Below are 20,891 nucleotides of genomic sequence, written 5' to 3' on the forward strand. Positions count from 1 at the left end.
AAAACCTTGTTGGACTGTACAGTACCAAAAACAGGCAGTGCATCTGGCAAGGTCAGCAAAAGGGCATTCATATGAAGAAAGACTGCAATGTGGACAATGCAGCTTGGAAACAAGGCTCTTAGAAGAGATTTGGTTGCGGTGTAAAAACTTCGGAGAGGTGAAAGTAAAATGATGAGGGTGAAATCTTCATTGTTATAAATGATTCCAGAACTAGAGTCCATAAATTCAAATAATGGGGGAAGAGGTATAGGCTGGATTGCAGAAGTTGAGGTGGTCACAGACATTCTCTGATATGCCAGACAAGCTGTACTTGTTACCTGGAAGTCTAAAACGCTGATGGAACTGATATTCAGATGACATTCAAGTCAAGTGGACCTAATTTCGGCGAAGTCTGGACAGACTGTGACAGCCATATCCTCTGCTTGCACCTTCACGATGGTGGGACTGTTAGTAATCCTGGGTATAACCTCCATGCACAAGCACTGTGGCTCACCACCCAGGTGTGAACTGATGTAAGGAGGGATTGAGGTGTGGTGCCCACGCCACATGGAGGAATGCCACCCCTTTGTGTTACCAGGCAATACTAGGTAGGTGGTAGATGACTCTCATCAACTGGTGCAATACCACCACTTTGCTTATTGGAGGCTTGAAGTGTTGGAACCCATGTTTAGTCTCAAGAGCTAAGTTCCAGTCAACCCTTCCCCATCTCTTCCATCATGCAGTATGACTGATGACTTTTGACGTTATGATGAACATCCTGGAAAGATCTGATCTTCCTTACATTTTGAGGGTACAGCTCTAAAACGGTGTTCGCAGGCCGGCCGCTAGTTAGTGCACCGGACCAAATCTATTGATAACTCTTTAGGAGGCTTCCAGATCAGCTAGTGAATAATCTTGCTACCTCTACTCTTCCAGATAGTGACTGGAAGGAGTCAGAGTAGTGTGTATGCAGGGGAATTGTCGAGGTCCTTGACATATCATTGCCATGATATGTCAAGGATCTGGGTACATTCTTACCATGTGTATGCCATATCCAAAAATTTCATTACTTCATACAGCATGTCCCCCCCCCCACTTTTTCTTTCTATTGAATACACCATGAATTGTCAAACTAATAGAGCAAGCTTATCTGTGAAAAGATCTAAACTTCCAAAACCCAGACGCTTCCTAGTTCATTTCACAAATATACATGGTCTCAATTCTAATCTTAATGATGTCCATTTCCACTTGCAGTCTGCCAAGCCCCACATACTTTTTCTGACAGAATCTCAGTTATCGGTTGATTCAGCTACTGCTCATCTCAGTTGCCCAAACTATTCACTGTATGATTCCTTTAGACTCAAAGGTGGTACTTGTGCATATGTCCATTCCGGTATTCCATGTCAGAGACTTAGTAATTTGGAATCTCCTTTCTTTGATCTTCTCTGGCTTAAAATCTCTCTACCTCATTGTGTCAAATTCATCTGTTGTCTTTACCGTCCTCCCAACTCCACTAATCACTTGGAGCTCTTTGACTTCCTCTCTTTATAACTTGACTTTCTACAGTCCAACTTTTCTAACAGTGAGGTAATTTTTCTTGGTGATTTTAATGTTCACAACTCTAGCTGGCTTCCGTTTTCTACTCACACTGGTCGAGATGCTGAGGCTTTTGCAATTATTATTGACCTTACATGGATTGTTCATTTACCTACAAGAATACTGGACAATCCTAACCATACAGCCAACACGCTTGATCTTTTTCTCACAAAAAACTCTTCTAAGTACACAGTCGAAGTGAGTGGTCCTTTAGGCACCTCAGATCACAACTTGGTGATTGCTTCTTCTCCAATGGAACCTTTATCTCATAGCTATTCCCAACCTCATGTTGTTTGGCAATAAATTAATGCAAAATGGGATGACCTGCGAGATTTCTTTTCTTCTTTTCCTTGGTTGGATTACCGTTTCAAAACTTCTGATGTCAACATTTCCTCACATTGTGTCAGTGAAATTATTCTTGTAGGAATAGAATCCTTTATTCCACACTCCACTTTAAAATCTTGTCTTTTATCTAAACCCTTTCCTATAAATTCCTATAAATATGCTAAGGCTGTCCAAGAGAAGAACGTTGCATATCATAATTGGTTTGTTTCCAATTTTTTTAGTTTCATTTTCTGCCTACACCAAAGCTTCTGCAACAGTTGTAAAGCAGTTATTAATCAGTCCAAACTAGAATTTGAACAGGCTAAGAGTAGAAAACTTGCTTCCCTAATGGTAGCTGAGCATTCTGGTCTCTTGCCAAAGCTATTGGCCGCAATTTTTGCCCATCTCTGCTCCTACCTCTGTGAAAGCCAGATGGTCCTGTTGTCACTTCAGCCAAGGATAAAGCTGACCTCCTAGCATCCCATTTTTCTTCCAACTCACTGTATTAATGATCTTGGTAAAACACCTCCCACTATTCCCAACACACTCCATTCAATGCTTCCTGTGGTCTTCCGTCAAAAGGATGTCAGAAGGATTTTGACGAATCTTTATGCTAAGAAAGCTCCAGGTCCTAATGGTGTTTCTTCACTTGTTCTCAAAACCTGTGCTCCTGAACTTACTCCTGTTCTTTGCCGCCCTTTTTCACTTTCTCATTCCAAACGTGTTTTTCCTTCTGCTTAGAAATTTGCTCGTATCCAGCCAGTTCCTAAAAAGGGTGACAAATCCCTCCCATCCAATTATCGTCCCATTGCAATTACTTCTGCCCTTTCTAAAGTAATGAGAAATCAATCAACTGCCAACTCCTAAACTACCTAGAAACCTTTGGTCTGATCAACGATCACCAGTATGGATTCCGTCAGTGTCGATCCACTTGTGATATTCTAGCTTATGTTATCCATTTATGGACAAATTCAATGGAAATGTTTGGTGAAACACAAGCAGTTGCTCTTGACATCTCAAAGACCTTCGATCGTGTTTGGCATAAAAGGTCTTCTAAACAAGCTTCCATCTTATGGTTTGCTAACTGTTTTTTGTAATTGGTTATCCAGTTTTCTCTCTGATCGCTCACTGAGGGTGATGGTAGATCGCTCTGTCTTCTAACTTCTCCACTAATGCTGGTGTCCCCCAAGGTTCAGTTCTGTCCCCCACTCATATTGCATGTATACCAATGCTAGAAGTATAGTAAATAAATTTGATGAATTTCAGGTGTTGGTCAAGACATCAAAGGCAGATATTGTTGGGATAGCAGAGACGTGGTGTCACAAAGATATAAGGAATGCAGAACTGGAATTTGGGGAGTACAATGTGTACTGAAAGGATAGACAGGACAGAAAGGGAGGAGGTGTTATGCTGTTAATTAAGAAAAACATAAAATCAAAAGAAGTGCATCCAGTTGATATAGATGGACAGTGCACTGTTGAGTCAGTTTGGTGTGACATAAGCACTGCGAAAGCAAAAATAAGAGTAGGAGTGTGTTATAGGCCTAATGACTCGAATGAGTACAATGAACAATTGTACAGAGAAATTGTACAGAGTGTGCCAGTAAATCAGAATGTCTTATAATGGGGGATTTTAACTTCCCAGATATTGACTGGAACTTGTGGGTTGGTCACTCACACACTAGTCAGACTTTTGTGGATTTATTGGATGATTGTTTTCTGCAGCAGCATGTTCGAGAGGCAACCAGAGAAAGTAACACTCTTGATCTGGTTATCAGCAGTGATCATTCGTGTATTAAGAATTTGCAGATAAAGGAACCACTAGGTGGCAGTGATCACAGTGTGCTGAAGTGGGATTTACTCAAAGAGCTAACTACCGTCAGGGGTAAAGGAAAGGGTTTTTGATTCCGTAAAGGGGAGTACAGTGGTCTCAGACAGTTTTTAAATTCTGTACAGTGGGATCAACTGACGATGTTACAAACAGTAAATTCTAAGTGGGAAGCATTCAAGGAATTAATCGTGGAAGCTACTAGACTTTTCATACCGATGAAGAAATATTGTTCAAGGTTTAGGCCTAAATGGTTATCAAATGAACTAATGAGACTCGTGACAGAGAAGAAAAATGCATGGGATGCATATAAATTATCAGGCGACGCAGAAGCCTGTAGCAGATATAAGCTAGTCTGTAATCAGGTCACAAAGGAGGTTCGGCAGGCAAAGGCGGATTACGAGAAATCTTTGGCAAAAGATGCTAAGAAAAACAGCAAGGATTTCTTTACTTATATAAACTCTAAAAGGAAGGGGATGAATATGATTGGTCCACTTGACATCGATGGTTCGACTGTTGATGATCCTGCTCAGATAGCAAACAAACTGAATGAGTATTTTGCATCTACATTCACACGTGAGGAATTATTACAGTTTGAAAATGGAAGAAGGTTACCAAATTGTAGCAGTGTGCTTAATGATTTTGTAATAACTGAGAGCAAAGTGGAGGAGAAATTGTTGAAGTTAAACATAAGAAAGGCACCTGGGGTGGATGGGATCTATCCAATTATATTAAAGGAGGCGGCAAAGCAACTAAGCAAACCCTTAGCCATAATTATGAGAGCATCCTTGGATTCAGGGGAGGTTCCCACGGACTGGAGATGTGCAAATGTATCCCCAATTCACAAAGGAGGTTCGAAGGGTGACACGAGTAATTACAGACCAGTTAGTTTAACTTCTTTTCCGGGTAAAATAATGGAGTCACTGGTTAAAGATGCATTGCAGGATCATCTAGACAAGACTGCAGCAATAATTCAGACACAGCATGGTTTTGTTAAGGGAAAGTCTTGTCTGACAAATTTGATTGGTTATTATGATGTGGTCACAAAGGAACTGGATGCAAAAAAATAATTTTGATATCATATACTTGGATTTCAGGAAAGCTTTTGACACTGTTGCGCATGGAAGACTACTGTATAAATTGGAGCAGAATGGTATTAAGGGTAAGTTGCTACAATGGATAAAAGGATGGTTAAGTGGGAGAAGACAGAGGGTGGTAATCAATGGGTGCTGCTCTTCGTGGACTAATGTTATTAGTGGAGTCCCACGGGGTTCGGTGTTGGGTCCACTGTTGTTTCGTATATTTATCAATGATATTGATGAAGGTATATCAGGCTTAATGTCGAAGTTTGCAGATGACACGAAGGTTGGCAGGGTTGTTAATGACAGTAATGGCAGTGTGCTACTGCAACAGGATCTAGATAATTTGGGCAGATGGGCTAAGAAGTGGCAACTGAAGTTTAACCTTGACAAATGCAAAGTACTGCATATGGGTAGAAGTAACCCCAGAGAAACATACCAACTGTGTGGTACTACACTTAAGGTGGTAGAAAATGAAAAAGACCTGGGAGTAATTGTGCAGTCAGATATGAAGTTTTCTGAGCAATGTAGACAGGCTGCTAGGGCAGGTCATGGGGTTTTGTCAATGATATATAGGAATTTTGCTAGCAGGGAAAAGGAGGTGATTGTCCCTCTGTATAAGGCAATGGTCAGGCCACGCCTTGAGTACTGCGTACAGGTCTGGAGGCCTCATTTTAGGAAGGATGTAGATTTGCTTGAACGTGTACAGAGAAGAGCAACACGATTGGTGAGGGGAATGAAGGGATCCTCTTACCAAGAGAGGCTTAAGTTCTGCAAATTGCAGTGGCTGGAGACTAGGCACCTGTGCGGTGATCTGATTGAGGTCTATAAGGCCTCGAATGGGTTGAGCACGCTGAATTCTGATGGGATCCTCCCACTTGTTCAGAATACGAACCTGCGGGGACATAAGTTCAAATTAAGAAAGGATAGATGTAGAATAGATGTGCGGAAATTTGCCTTTAGCCAGCAGGTGGTTAATTGCTGGAACAAACTTCCATCTGTCGTTGTGGAAGTTGATAGGTTAAATAAATTTAAGGAGGAACTGGACAGGCATTTGGAGGGTATGGTGTGATTTTTTTATTTTTTTTTATTTATTTATTTTTTTTTTTTTGGCTGATGCTGCATAAGCTCCTACACTTGCTTTCTTGCATCAAGTGCCACTACTACTACTACTACTCTTTTCCTCTTGTATATTAATGACCTTTTTCCATTGACTGGAAATCCTATCCACAGTTTTACCGATGATAGCACATTGCATCCACTTTCCATTTTGGGAAACCTTGCCCTGCTCAATCAGCTTCAACTTCTCGACTATCTGCTAATAATTCCTGAAGTGCCAATCTCCACTTAATTCTCCAGTGGGGCAAAGACAACTTAGTTGATTTCAATCCTTCTAAAACTCAGTCTTGTCTTATGTCTTGCAGAGAGGATTCTTCTGCTCCAATGCTTACCTTTGATGACCCTCCAATTTCTAGGCAAGTTGATATATCTCTTTTGGGGATTACCTTGACTTCTAATCTCTCTTGGCCCGAGCACATTACAAATATTGCTTCCTCTGCATCTAAACAACTTGGTTTTCTCTTTTGCTCTAGGCGTTACTTTTCTTCTAAAAACAGCTGCTCACTCTGTATAAATCGCAAATCCGCCCTGCCATGGAATATTGTTCCCACATCTGGGGTGGTGCCCCCAAAACCTCTCTCAGGCTTCTTGATTCCATTCAGAAGAGGGCAGTTAGGTTAATTAATGACTGTTCTCTAACAGAGTCTCTCCAGTCTCTGTCGCTTAACCTACTGTTTCTGCTGCATGCCTTTTCTACAGATACTTCCATGGGCACTGTTCTTCAGAATTGGCTTCTATTATTCCCCCTCTTTCAAAACAGTTTGAAAACGTGCGCCTCCAGCCAACATCCATGTACTGTCCAACTTCAAACTTACAGAACCAAATTTTCATCTTCCTCATTTATTCATTCAACTGCTGTTTTCTGGAAAACCGTCCTTTGTATGTATTTCCTGAAACCACAGTCCTGAGTCCACAGAAGTTCAAGACTAATGTGAACAAATATCTTCTTTCGTCTTCTCAACCTCCAACCCAAGCACGGTACCAAGTACTATAGGTTCTAATACCTCGTGTTTGGGGTTTTCATTAAAAAAAAAGAAAAAAAAAGTTTTCTTTAAGCAATTACTGGGATAATTTTCCTCGAGTCAAATAGGTAGTTATTTTTTTTATATATTTATTTATTGTCTTTATTTTTATTTATTTATTTATTATTATTATTTATTTTTTTTTTTTTGGCTGGTGCAGCAAAAGCCCAGGGTTTCCATACACCATATGGCTAAAAAATCTGTGGATATAGTTAAACCACTGAAGTTTGAGTAAGACCAGATTCATCAGCCCTCAACAATTTTATGATAGTTACCTGGTCTTAATCTCTTCATAAATGAGTACAAATATCACCTCATTTGCACACAGTGGACTTCAGATTATAGCTGCTGATATTTACAGAAACTTTTGACTTTTGGTGTCCTGCTCATCCTCCAAAACCACCATTACTTCCCAGTAACCTCCAGTTTATCAAAAACTGAATATTGCTAAGCTATTGCACATTCTTGTATTTTGCTTTCCTAATATATATTGTTGCCATTCTTCTCACAATTATGTTAATTGGTTAAGACTGGAAACTTTAGTACACAAATATGTAAATTTTTTTTCACTCATCACCTCACCACACTTCGTGGATTTTTTTTTTCATTAAAAAAAAAGAAAAAAAAAGTTTTCTTTAAGCAATTACTGGGATAATTTTAAGTTACAATACTATAACTTAAATTTGCACCATACTTGTTGTTGACAATACAAAATGATTTACAATAATAATTATTTAGTGACTTCTGTGAAGATATCCAATCTCTTTATTCTTCTGCTTGTATTTAAGTTTCCATGGGATGAATTTTTAAATTAGAAGAAGAAGAGGACTAGAGTTTAAAAAAAAAAAAAAAAAACATTAAAATTCTAACATCTCTGAAGTGCACTTCATTGAGTGTCTCAAACTGAAAGTTGCTAGTGTTGGCCAAAAAACAAAAAATCAAAAAAAAAAAGTAATTGCGATTATGTTTCAAAGAACGGCTTTCTTCAGTTTTGTGTTTTATGGCCAACGTTATCAACTTTGACACTCAATAAAATGCACTTTGGGGATAGCTTTTTTAAAATTTTTTTTTTATTTTAGTCTTTTCTTTAAAAATTACCAATGTGGAAATTTAAGCACAAGCAATGCTAATTAAATTTCCACTTGGTGAATTATCTTCAAAAATGTTCCTAAATAATTATTACTGTCAACTTGATAATTGGAAGCCCTTACTCTTATTTACAGTATTGTAAATTAAGTTCAGCTTTATTCAGTGAACTGTCATTTCCAATGTTTAAAGTGAGGAATTGCTGTATTCACAAAGAAAGTTTAGTTTTGTAAAGTACAGTTCAGTCCTCGTATAGCACGATAGTTGTGTTCCTAGAAACCCTCGTGCAGTGCAAAATCGTGCAATATAAACAACAGGCCCTAATGGAAAAATAGGGTTAGGTGCCGGCCAGCCAAGATTGAACACACATTTGTAACCAAACATTACAAAACACAATAAATAATCGTAATAAAATACTTACGTATTTTAATGCTCAAAGCGTTTCACAATTTCATATTTTTTCTCTATCAACAGAGGTGGACTGGCCATAAGCCTTACCAGGGAAACCCCGGTGGGCCGGAGGCCGGAGTGATTTTGGCCATAAACGCTAGTATGAGGCCACTACAAAATTTTCCCGGGTAAGAATTTTTGATCCAGTCCGCCTCTGTTTATCGATATTGCTTTTCTTTTTCTCTCTGAATCTGCAGTGTCTTCACCAGGATGCTTCCTTTTCACACCTTTTAAGTATTTTACTCATTTTTAGGGAATAAAGCATAATTACAAAACGAGGAGGCACGCTTGATACACATAAACAAAGCTGTGCGCGTGTAGCAACTGAATAAACAACATCGTAAAGGCAGAGATACACTATTAACACTTCCCATTTTACTAAAGCACATTTCTGGGGGTTACTACCATAAAACAATAAAAACAATTTCCAGTTGCGTTTCTGCTAGTGGAATCTGTTATAAACTGGTAGTAAACTCGATCTAATTGCATTTGCGATTATACCGATAGCTGGAATTGTGTTGGTTTTTATGTTATTATGGTGAAATGTGTTTCCCCTTCACTGGTATAAAACACATAAATACATTTTCAGAATCTTCTCTTCATTCCTATCGTGTTGCGTTTGGTTGGGACGATTCCGCGTTTGACTGCCATTTCTTGTAAACACAAAGGCGAATCGTGCATAAGCAAATTCGGTTCATGTTATATACAATATCGTTCCCCTATTTATAAATCGTGTATGATCGAATTCGTGTGTAAACACTTGTTATACAGGGACTCACTGTATGACGTCTCTGGATGAGGCTTTACATGAAAGCCTGATTGATAAATTTAAGACTTTTGGAAATATTGAGCAATTTTCTGTATGTGTGTATGTTAAAGCAATATAAACTAGAAAATATGTACTTACATTAAGGAAGGATAGGATAGTTGTAGACTGAATATAAGAAAATCTGTTTATCCTAAGGGTTAAACAGATACCGGGATGAAATCCTTTCCTTCAGCTACAAAAATTGGCCAAATATATGTGCAAATTGTCAGCTGATATTTTTATTCTAATGTTCTCTTAAATGAAATAACTGGTATGAAACAGCCATTATTAGATTTGAGGACTGTTTCTAGATCAGTACACATTGTTGATACTGTTATATATTGCTTTCATTACTTCTTGGCGAGTTTTATTTCCTTTCCCCAATAGTCTTAAATTGGCTGTGAACAGTTAAGCAATATTTGTTGCACATCCTTGTATTGGATGCCCTAATTTATTGTTGCCATTCTTTTCACAACTAAGTTAAACTGTTAGGATTGATTTAACTCATATAGTTATTGTGTACTTTATTTTAAAAGAAAACAAGATTTTAATAATGGATTTGTTTTCTGCAGTTTCGTTCTGTGGATGAGACAACCGAAGCTATGGCATTTGATGGTATTGGTTTCAAAGGGCAATGTTTGAAGATTCGTCGGCCACATGATTATCAGCCAATGCCTGGTATATCAAAAAATCCATCAACCACTGTTCCAGGTAAATGTTCTTACATAATAGGTTATATTTATTGCTTCTAGAAATACCAATTGTTTTGTTTATTTTATCATTTTAGATACAGGGTGATTCACTACCAGTGTGACAAATTTGCAGCAGGTGTAGGGGGCACAAAGACGAATCGGAATCACATAGAATTGCATTGTCTGAAATGCTGTCGTGCGGTAGAGGACGTTGAAGAGGAGGTCGCATGAACAGCAATCCCGCTGGAAGTCAGCATTTGCGAACCGGTTCCTGAGGCAGTAGGATGGACGAGTATTCAAATGTTGAACTGGCCGACATGCACCTTGCGTGTGGAGCTGCGGACTGTAACGGGTGCGCAGCTCTGCGCTTGTACCAGGAACGTTTTCCGCACAGGCGTGCTCCTAATCATACGATTTTTGCACGTGTGCACAGAAGATTACGTGAGCCTGGTTGTTTCACGAGAGGTACCATGAATTGAGAGCGAACGACAAGGATGCCAGACAATGAGGAGAATGTCCTACGTCTTGCAGAAGGCAATCCGAGTACGAGTACTCGAGCGATAGGTCAACGATTGGGTATTTTCCAATCCACTGTGTGGAGGATACTGTCAATAAACCAAATGAGTTCATACCATCCGCAATGCATTCAATCATTGGAGCCTGCGGATTATCCACTCTGGAGGACTTTTGCTACTTGGTTTCTTCAACAGAAACGGTTTGCAAATGCTGACTCCAGCGGGATCGCTGTTCACACGACCTCCCGTTCAATGTCCTCTACTGCATGATGAAGGCATTTCGGACCCTGCAATGCTATGTGATTCCGATTCGTCTTTGTGCCCCCTACACCTCCTGCATGTTTGTCGCACTGGTAGTGAATCACCCTGTATGTTTACTAGAACTTGCAAAAATTATTCCATTATTATATACTGTCCAAAGGGCAGTGTGCTATGCAAGGTTATAACTATTACAACTAAATTGCATAGTTCACTGCATAAATAAGAATCATGGGGATCGTTAATTATGATGAAAACTTCATTTAAGTTTGATTACCATTACAATGTCTCTTTATTTGGAGGTCCTCATAGGAAATCAATGTGAAGTACATAGATTTCCTATGAAGGATGTACCCTGATATATAAATTTCATAAATTATAAATTAATTTATAATATACATAGTTTTGGTAGGCTATAAATGTGATTTGATTTGATTTTGATTTTTTGTGGTGTAAAAACACTATAAATATGAAGAACTCTGCTAAGGTTCCGTAAGCTGAAGCAGAAATCCTTACCATATTAGACTCCAATTTTTTTCTTTTGCATGAGCATGAGAGAAAAATTGGAAGAATGATTCTGTTGGCTGGTGGAACTGAGTTGCTGCTGGTATTTCTCTTGCTGTTAACTATTTAGACCAATCTTGGACTGGAACCCTTTCTATTGGAAACATTGTTGACAAACCACAGAACATGCTGGCCTATAGTTTAAAGAAATTTCCTGGTTTTTCTGAATAAGCTTTTGTTTTCCTTCTAATTACAAATGTTTTTTCCTAGCTTTTTGAAAGTCAAAAGTTAGCAGCTGTGCAAATTATATGATATTTTGGGCTATGCAGCAGATTGCATTTATAAATGTTAGACCTCAATTATCATATCTCATCCCATCCGCCTAATTTTTCTAGGTCTTTTTGCAATACACCTTGATTCCTGGCATGCCAACCTTTGTCACCTGAAAATGTAAACAACCTTGAAATGCCTTCATCAATATGTAAATAAATGTTGTAAACAGTTGTATATTATTATAACCATCTTCTGCCACTCAACTATCCGTTTATCCATAATAGTAACTTGCTTGCTCACAGTCGGACACTGCTCCAATTTGTATTCGTATTTAATAGTGCCTAAAATTTACTGATATCTAAGTGTATGATGTCAAAAATTATTATTTACACCCAGTTCCTTTGCAGTTACGTCATAGTATTGGTCACACAGGATATCCCCTTAACAAATCCACGCTGTGATTTCCACATAACTGCATTCCTTTAAAGAATGTTAAGAAATTATATAACTTTTTAAAACCTTATAACTGGAAAGACATTTTTCAACTCCCACTTGAAGAAGTAGAGATGACTACAAATTTTTCCAGAATTGCCAAACCAGGTGCATCTAATGTTATCCATATGCTTAGAAGCACTGTCATCTTTAGATCCACTTAGTTCATTTAGAACTAGTTGCTGGTTCTTTTAAATTTAAATGGGCCTTCCTGAAAAGCAAAATGTTCTGAGATGAACCAAAAACAAAGCCAACTAAGACATTCTCAATTTCAAGATAACATAAATTACAGACTTATAAGCAGAAAACAAGCATACTTGCTCTAGATATGTGGATCACTGCACTATGAGTCAATCCAAATTTAAGGCCACACAAGTTGAATTAAACTTCAAACAGCTTGAATATAATAGCATTACATCTATGGTAAATATTAAGAAAACTACAAGAGCCAACCCTTCGGCAATTCACATTTCTAAGGGGTCAGCAATATAGGTGATTAACTTACTAATAAAGCCACGAGCGAGAATGAATTCCCCTTCATATTGAAAGTTTGTGGTGTTTATATTATTGATATTCTTCAGTATACATTTAACATATTGCTAAAAACCGTCTCCACTCTGTTAATCTGGAAGTCTTATTATATCAAACCACTTATCAATCAATCCAAGTCCTGGAATAACTAAAGGATTAAAGACCAATCTCCATGGATGCTGACTACTGAAAGTTTTCCAAAAAGCAATCCATAAAAGAATAATTGAACACTGCTTTGGCATATTTCTTCAAACTCCATGAACGGTTAAGCATTTTTACAGCTGGAAGATCCTCTATCACCAATGTTCTCCAAACTACTCTCGAAATACAAATAGCATCAAACAGTAAAAGTCAATTGGATATAATATTCCTCAGCAAAAATATATGGCATTTAATAACCTTTCATTAAACGTGCTCTCCCACTTGTATTGCAGCTTTATTTCAGTATTACTTCAGATTTTGACTTTTACCAATAGGTGACTGCTTGTTAATCACAGTGGTGAACAATTATTTTTTCAAATTAATAGAGATGCGGGGTGAGGTTTAACCCTCTTTGAAACAGCATTTGGCCCATACTTATCAGAGAATCCCAATTTCTTGGCTTATGCTGATGGCCTCAAGTTCTTCATTCACTCATACTGCTGACTCTGTACAAAGGGTTAACCTTGAAGTCTAAGATAATGTTTAACCTAAATAATTATCTTCATTCATTTGGACTCCAGGTAAATAAAGAAATAGCACAGCTCACTTTTTGAAAAATACGGGTTAAATGATGTTCGTCTTCATCGATATGGCATAAACCTGCATGGCAAATATGTGTGAAGGTCTATGTATAATTTGAGATGGAAACGTCATCTTGCAGTATGACTTCAGTGACCCGAAAAATAATTTTATGTTATACACTAAAGTCTTAAGCAAGGACTAATAGTTGTCAAAAACCAGAAACTTCTTGTCTAGTATTGCTTAATGAATGTTAACTATAATCATCCTTTATGCATCAGTAGTAATCTGTACCCTCTTGCATACCACCAGAATGTATACAGGGTGATTCACTACCAGTGTGACAAACTTGCAGGAGGTGTAGGGGACACAAAGACGAATCGGAATCACATAGCATTGCAGGGTCCGAAATGCCTTCGTCATGCAGTAGAGGACGTTGAACAGGAGGTTGCGTGAACAGCGATCCCGCTGGAAGTCAGCATTTGTGAACCGGTTCCCGAGGAAGTAGGATAGACGAGTATTCAAACGTTGAACTGGCCGACATGCACCTCACGTATGGAGCTGCGGACTGTAATGGGCGCGCCACTCTCTGCTTGTATCAGGAACGTTTCCCGCACAGGCGTGCTCCTCATCGTACGATTTTAATCGTATGATGAGAAGGTTATGCGAGACTGGTTGTTTTACGAGAGGTACCATGAATCGAGAGCGAACAAAGAGGATGCCAGACAATGAGGAGAATGTCCTATGTCTTGCAGAAGGCAATCCGAGTAAGAGTACTCGAGTGATAGGCCAACGATTGGGTATTTCCCAATCCACTCTATGGAGGATACTGTCAACAAACCAAATGAGTTCATACCATCTGCAACGCGTCCAATCATTGGAGTCTGCGGATTATCCACTACGGAGGACTTTTGCTACTTGGTTTCTTCAACAGAAATGGTTCGCAAATGCTGACTTCCAGCGGGATCGCTGTTCACGTAACCTCCAGTTCAATGTCCTCTACCGCATGATGAAGGCATTTCGGACCCTGCAATGCTATGTGATTCCGATTCGTTTTCATGTCCCCTACACCTCCTGCAAGTTTGTCGCACTGGTAGTGAATCACCCTGTATACCTTGTGTTATTGAATGAAGAGAGGTCTAAATCAGCATTTGGATAACCCTAATGATACTGAAATCATTTCTCTTTGCCAAGCGTGGCATTACACTGTATTTGTCATTTCTAGATTTTGAAACATGACGATAGTGACCAATAACCCAACAGATAGATACACCTGCAGTCAAAAAGATTGTGTTATGATCTGAAAGAAAGAGATAGGAATCAATTCAAGAATCACTTTAAAACTTTAGATGTTTAAACCTGTTATTCACAAACAAAATGCTGAAATGCTGTCCTTAAGGAGCCTAAGGACAGTACAACTTGTATAATGTATCAGTAACTCTGCCATTTAAATGTTGAGAATCTGTTGGATGGACTTGCTGCTTGCTTTCATTAATCTTCAAATTAATATTCTCTGAGAAATGAAATGTTGATTGAATGCATTTATAGAATGTGAATAAGATATTTATTATTTGCAGCTTGTATAAGTTAATATATACACTGGTGTTCAAAGAAAGTGCATCACCTAGGAATTTCACATTAATAGTTAAGGCAAAGCTAAGTAATATTTGACAGGTGCTCTCAAAATATTCCAAAATGACCATTTGCAACTTTTATACAATAGTTTTGGTAAACATGACAATTATGGCTGAAATATTATCAGAAGCCCTCAGTTTGCTTCAGTTTATCATTTTAAATGGTAAACAAAATGAAAAGTTCACCAGGTGCAAACTAATATTTAGTTGAACTGCCTCTGGCCCTGATGACAGCAACACACCGTTGAGACATTGGAAAGATCAATTTTTGAAGATAAATCAACTGATAGTAAGTGGTTCCAAACACGAATTATGGTGGCTTCCTGAAGTTTGCGACGGATCTTCGGTTTCTTTCTGGCAACTGCAGATTCCAAACGATGCCAACAGTTCTCTATAGGATTCAGGTCCATGCTGTTTCCTGGTGAGCTAAGAGTTGTAATGGACCGTTCTTCCAACCATTTTTTCACCTGTAACAAAAGTAAACACATTACTGTTGAACCTCTAATACAGAAATGAAGCTAAAGTAACTACAGAAGTGCCTATTTACACTTTTTGCCCGCTGACAAGGAGCAGAATCGTCCTGAAAGATGCAGTTACTTGGCAGGTTGAAATGGTCTCTAATGGTTGGCAGCAATTTGCCGTCCAATATAGCCAGGTATCCATTGGTATTTACGAAACCTTTTATAAACTGCAGGTGACCTACTCTGCAATACGAAATGCACCCCCATATCATTTGGCTAGGGAATTTCACTGTAGACACCATACAGTCTGGATGGTATTGTTCACCACTTCGACGGCAAATTATCTCCTATCAGAGCCATGCAGGTTGAATTTCTTCGCATCCAAGAAAATAACTGACTTCCACTGCTCGGGGGTTCATTTGACATGCTCCTTACACCAAATTAATCAGGCCTTTTTCATTTTTTCTGTGAGGTGGCGCTTCTTCTTAGGACGATGGGCTACAAGTCCATTTTTAAAGAGGCATCTTCTGACTGTTACTGCACTTGCTACCACTCCTGCATGTTCTTCCCGTTCTCACACGAAGAAGCTTTACAGTTTTTAAGTGCTTCAAAACGTGGTCCTGTTTTGGCACAGAGACTCGTTTGCATCCAGTTCCTTTTTTCCACTCAGCAGAACCAGTATTTTTGAGTTTGGAAAGAAATCTACTCACTGTCGACTGATTACAAGACACTCTATAAGCAATATGACTGGAAGAACATCTTCACGTAAAGAAACAATAGCACTCTTTCTTCGTGGTGTCAACTGCATGTAACTCTCCATCCTGATACAGGCAAGGAATGACTACAACTCTTGCAGAGCATGCTTATATAGCTGAAAGTAACAGCGGATGCAATATTGCATCATCACCTCTGCATGTCATTCTTATCTGATGCAATCTGTAAGAATATTGCAATATACTTAAGTTATTCGGACGACAATTACAATTTTAAGGGGTGATGCACTTTCTTTGAACACCAGTGTGTATTGATTATAATACACTTACCAATCAAAAAATCATTTTAATTATTCGGCATCTAGTTCAGTGACTGTTGAGGCAGCATAGATTCCACTGAGGGAATATAGCTCCAGATTTGACCATTCTTCCATCAGGATATTTTTCAGCTGAACTGCACTTTCCAGTATTCTTAATTGGATTCAGATCTGAAGAATTAAGTGACTAGGATAGATGTTAAAAACCTTGAACAATTCAGATACAGTTTTTGCACAGTGAATAGTTGCATTTATTGCCTTGAAAGAATCCATTGCAATATGAGAAAAAATGCGGTACTGCTGAGTGAAGTTAGTTAGTCCAACATACAATAGAAAGATAGTCACTGGAGGTAACAAAACCTTCTGCTGATGATAAGAGTGGACAAAGTCCATACCAACAGAACATGCCCAATACCATGATACCAACTCTAGCTGCTTGAAACAGTCTTGATGCATGGCTTCATGAGGTTCACATCACACTTTCACTCTACCATTGGTGCAAAAAAAAAATTACAAATTGAGACTCATCAGTTTACATGACTATACCTCTCCACTCAAAGATGTCAATTTTTGAAGTGGTTTTCATATTGGCACAATCTCAGATTCTTCAACTCCTGTGCGTAGATCAATTGCAAATGTCTTTCTTTGCCTGAATGAATTTTTTTGTCTTTGCTACACACTGAATCTTCTTGTCTGATACAAAGTTTGCTTTAAATATCTGTGGCCTCATTCTTGGAATTCCAGCTTTGTGCCACATTTCTTCCTTTTAGAGTTGCATTCTCCTTTTATCATTACTTTTGAGATGGTTGCTTTAGCCAGTGATTTCCTTTGTTTGCTAAATGTGTTCTAACAATAATTTCCTGAAAATTGGAAAGATCACCCATCTTCCTTATGACCCGATCAGTCGAGAAGTCCAGGAAAATGTGTAGTTTTAATCTAATACTGAGGAATTTGTGATCACACAATGTAACAATTTACATTTTTATATCACATATTTAATTATCTGTTAGTGCCAATTACTAAAGGTCTCTAATTTTTTGGCAGTGGGCATATATGTTAACTATGGAAAATATTTTCACAGTTAGTTATTTTGGTTTTTAGGAGCATTAGGAACTAAGGCCATATTGCTCCAGGATATGCGGTGGTCATTCCCTTACCTTTCCACATCCTCCGTATTTGGTGTTGACGGGCTCGAACCCCGGTCTAATCGAGAAGCGTGTGCTACACCCTGCTGCTCCTTCCCACCTGGCTATGGAGGCGCCTTATTAGATACTTAATATGATTTCTAAAGAAATACAAATAACCTTCCAGGGAAAAAAAAAAAAAAAATTCAAATCAAATCAAAACCTTGCAGAAAAATTGCCCTCCAGTTGTTGAATACCATGAAAAACAGATAAATCTTTTTTTTTTTTTTTTTTTTTATTGTGCACTTTGACTAAAATATTGAGATTTTTATACATCGTACAATAATAAAGTGTCGAAGTAGATACTGCTAAGGTTAAATGTATGATCAGCTACAAGCTTCACTAGCGAGAAATGGTGAATAGGTTTTACTTACATACCAAGATGACTGGTTGTGCTCAAGGTAATGGAGATTTTGGCGAGGATGATGATAGATTAATAATCAAGTAAGTCGTCATCATCTTGTTTGGTCAGAACTTCTGCTTGTGCATTCCCTTCACTAGCAATAATGACATTTATTTACCAATGATGAGTTGTGGAGATATAGTTGACAAGCTTGGGTTTTTTTTTTTTTTTTTTTTGTGGCTGATGCTGCATAAGCTTGCTTTCTTGCATCATATGGCTCTGCTAATGCTAATATCAGTGAAACCCATAACAAAAAAAAGCAAGCTTTTTTTTATGGTTTCACTATGTGTGTGTCTTTTAAGTCATCCCAGGTCATCAACACTACATCAAAGGGATTAGTTTCCTGCATGTTTTAATCTGAATTGCATAAATAACATTCACGATCTCCTCTTTTCTTTTAGGTTTTTCTTTATTATTTACAAAAATTACAATCACAAATGAGTATACCTGGAACCATAGACATATTCGGTGGTTAAAACCTTCATGAACATTTTGAGTGCATCAGTACAGTGTTTAAATTTTTATTCTGTCCAGGATGGAATAAAACAGTGTAACCAATAATGTAGAGCAGACCTGACCAGCCTGTTGACTGCATGCGGCCTGCCACATCATTTATTTATTTGTTATTTTATTTATTTATTTATTTTTTTTCTGCAGCCCGCCAGATTATTTTTATACTACTGACTACCTCAGTGGGAAATCATTCACTAGCTGCATGATAAATAACGAGAAATATAATACTAGACCGGCTGTACTTCCCCAAATCCCCACACTCCTCTTCTCCAAACCAGAAACTCTGCAAATGGAAGTAATTGATTTACAGTGCAAAAATGAATTAAAACACATTTACGCCACATCAAAAATTAACTTTTACAATATGTGTGTGACAGCAGAAAAGTATTCCAAATTAAGATTTTTTGCACAAAAAATTGCGAGAATCTTCGAATCTACATACATTTGTGAAACTTTCTTTTCAAAAATGAAATTTATTAAAAGTAAATTTGAAGCTTCAATAACAGATGAAAATCTGGAAAATCAATTAAGATGTGCAACTATCAATATTGAAGTAGATTTTAAAAAAATTGAGTGATCGCAAAAAAAAAAGCAAATATCTCATTGATGTAGATATATAATAAAAAAGAATGAATAAAATAAATTTTTATGGCATTTGATTTTTTATTTTTAAAAGATTGTTTTATTTTATGTGTGGCCCGCGGAAAATTGTAGTTTGTCAAGGTGGCCCGCAGAACGATTTGGGTTGGCCAGGCCTGATGTAGAGATTTTTTTTTTCTTTTCAGGTTCAGTCTTTTCAATATAATGCATTACATTGAAACTTGCTATTTCAACTGAGCCCCCTTTAGTCATGCCCTCATCCTAAATATATATTGAGTCCTTTGCATTTCTTACATTGAGAATTGCAAAATAGTCCAGCCTTCTTTAATCCGTAGCTATGGAAGCAACTGCAGGTTTTTATTTTCTTTTTTATTTTATAAGGAGCATTTGTACTAACTTGGCTTTTTTTTTTTTTTTTTTTTTTTTTATCAGCACAACATCACAAAATTCTTCTCGACTCTCTAGTTCATGATCATGATATCACAGTAATTACAATGTAACTTATTGGAGGCATGAACCCAAGATTAAAGTAATTCTGTGACAAGTTCGCAAATCACAAAGTTCGTAGAAATTAGAAGTATTTAACTCAAGGGCTAGATACTTTGTTGGGCTTTTCAGCCTCCTACTATAACTTGAAAGTGCAGGTAAGCCTCAGACACATTCAATGACTTTTGGCTGCACCGAGCTTGGCATTCTCGTGGTATTTTTATGATGACCACACCATTATCTATCGAAATGGCTAGTTCTTTGTACTTTATCATGCACTGTACATAATCTTTTTTTCAGTTAATCCATGAACTTAAGTCACACCACACCACAAACAGCATAAGCAAAAAAAAAAAAAAAAAAACCCAGACACACTTCTCATTTCACCTATCCATTCCATCCAGACATTTGTCTAATTCTTCCTTGAATTTATTTAAGCTATAAACTTCCACAATGACAGGTGGAAGTTTGTTCCTCAAGCAATCATTCACTTGCTAGCTAAAGGCAAATTTCTGCACATCTGTTCTGCAGCTATCCTTCCTCAGTTTGAATTTGTCCCTCAAGTGTGTAATCTGAGCAATAGGAAAAATCCCATCAGCATTGCTTGCTCAAACCATTCAAAGACTTCAACACCTCAGTCAGATCATCTTGCAGGTGCCTAGTCTCCAGACACTGTAATTTACGTAATTTACAGAACTAAAGCCTTTCTTGCTAAGAGCACCCCTAATTCTCTCCCAATGCAATTTCTCTTCTCTGTATTCATTCCAGCAGCTGTACATCCTTCCTAAAATGAGACTTCCCGACCTGCATGCATGACTCAAGGAGTAGCCTGACCCTTGCCTTATACAAAAGGATAATCACCTTCCTATCCCTGTTAGTAAAATTCCTGTATATCATTGACAAAACAACATGAGCTGTCCTGGCACCAGTCTGCACTGCTCAGAGAACTTCACATCTACACAATTATCCCCAGGTCTTTTTCATTCTCCACTACCCTGAGTGCAGTACCACACAGTTGCTACATAACTCTGGGGTTACTGCTACTCATATGCAGTTCTTTGTATTTGTCAGTGATAAACTTCAGTTGCCATTTCTCAGCCCATTGCCTAACTTTTCTAGATCCTGTTGCAATAGCCTACTGTGATTACTGATCTTAACCACCATACCAACCTTTGTAGCATCTGCAGACTTGGACATTGAGCCTGATATGCCTTTATCAATATTGATAAATATAGAAAACAACAATGGGCCCAATACCAAACCGTGGATGACTCCACTAATAACATTAGTCTGCAAAGCAGTGTC

The 20,891-nt window shown here is 38.0% G+C and overlaps 1 protein-coding gene across 4 annotated transcripts in view; it reads left to right on the plus strand.

The window, feature by feature from the left end:
• The window catches only part of LOC150076724 (splicing factor U2AF 50 kDa subunit-like), a 221,650-nt gene that overhangs the window by 128,658 nt on the left and 72,101 nt on the right, over positions 1-20,891 (plus strand). For 3 of the 4 annotated variants that reach the window (XM_090385648.1, XM_090385649.1, XM_090385650.1), the window contains one exon: positions 9,863-10,001. In XM_090385648.1, coding sequence (XP_090241774.1) covers positions 9,863-10,001 — 139 coding nt within the window. Of the gene's footprint in view, positions 1-9,862; positions 10,002-15,513; positions 15,533-20,891 lie in introns of all 4 variants that reach the window. The other variant, XM_090385651.1, reaches the window with a different exon arrangement.

Source organism: Mastigoproctus giganteus, chromosome 12, assembly GCF_048544385.1.
Source record: "Mastigoproctus giganteus isolate SK-2022 chromosome 12, ASM4854438v1, whole genome shotgun sequence".
NCBI lineage: Eukaryota > Metazoa > Arthropoda > Arachnida > Uropygi > Thelyphonidae > Mastigoproctus > Mastigoproctus giganteus.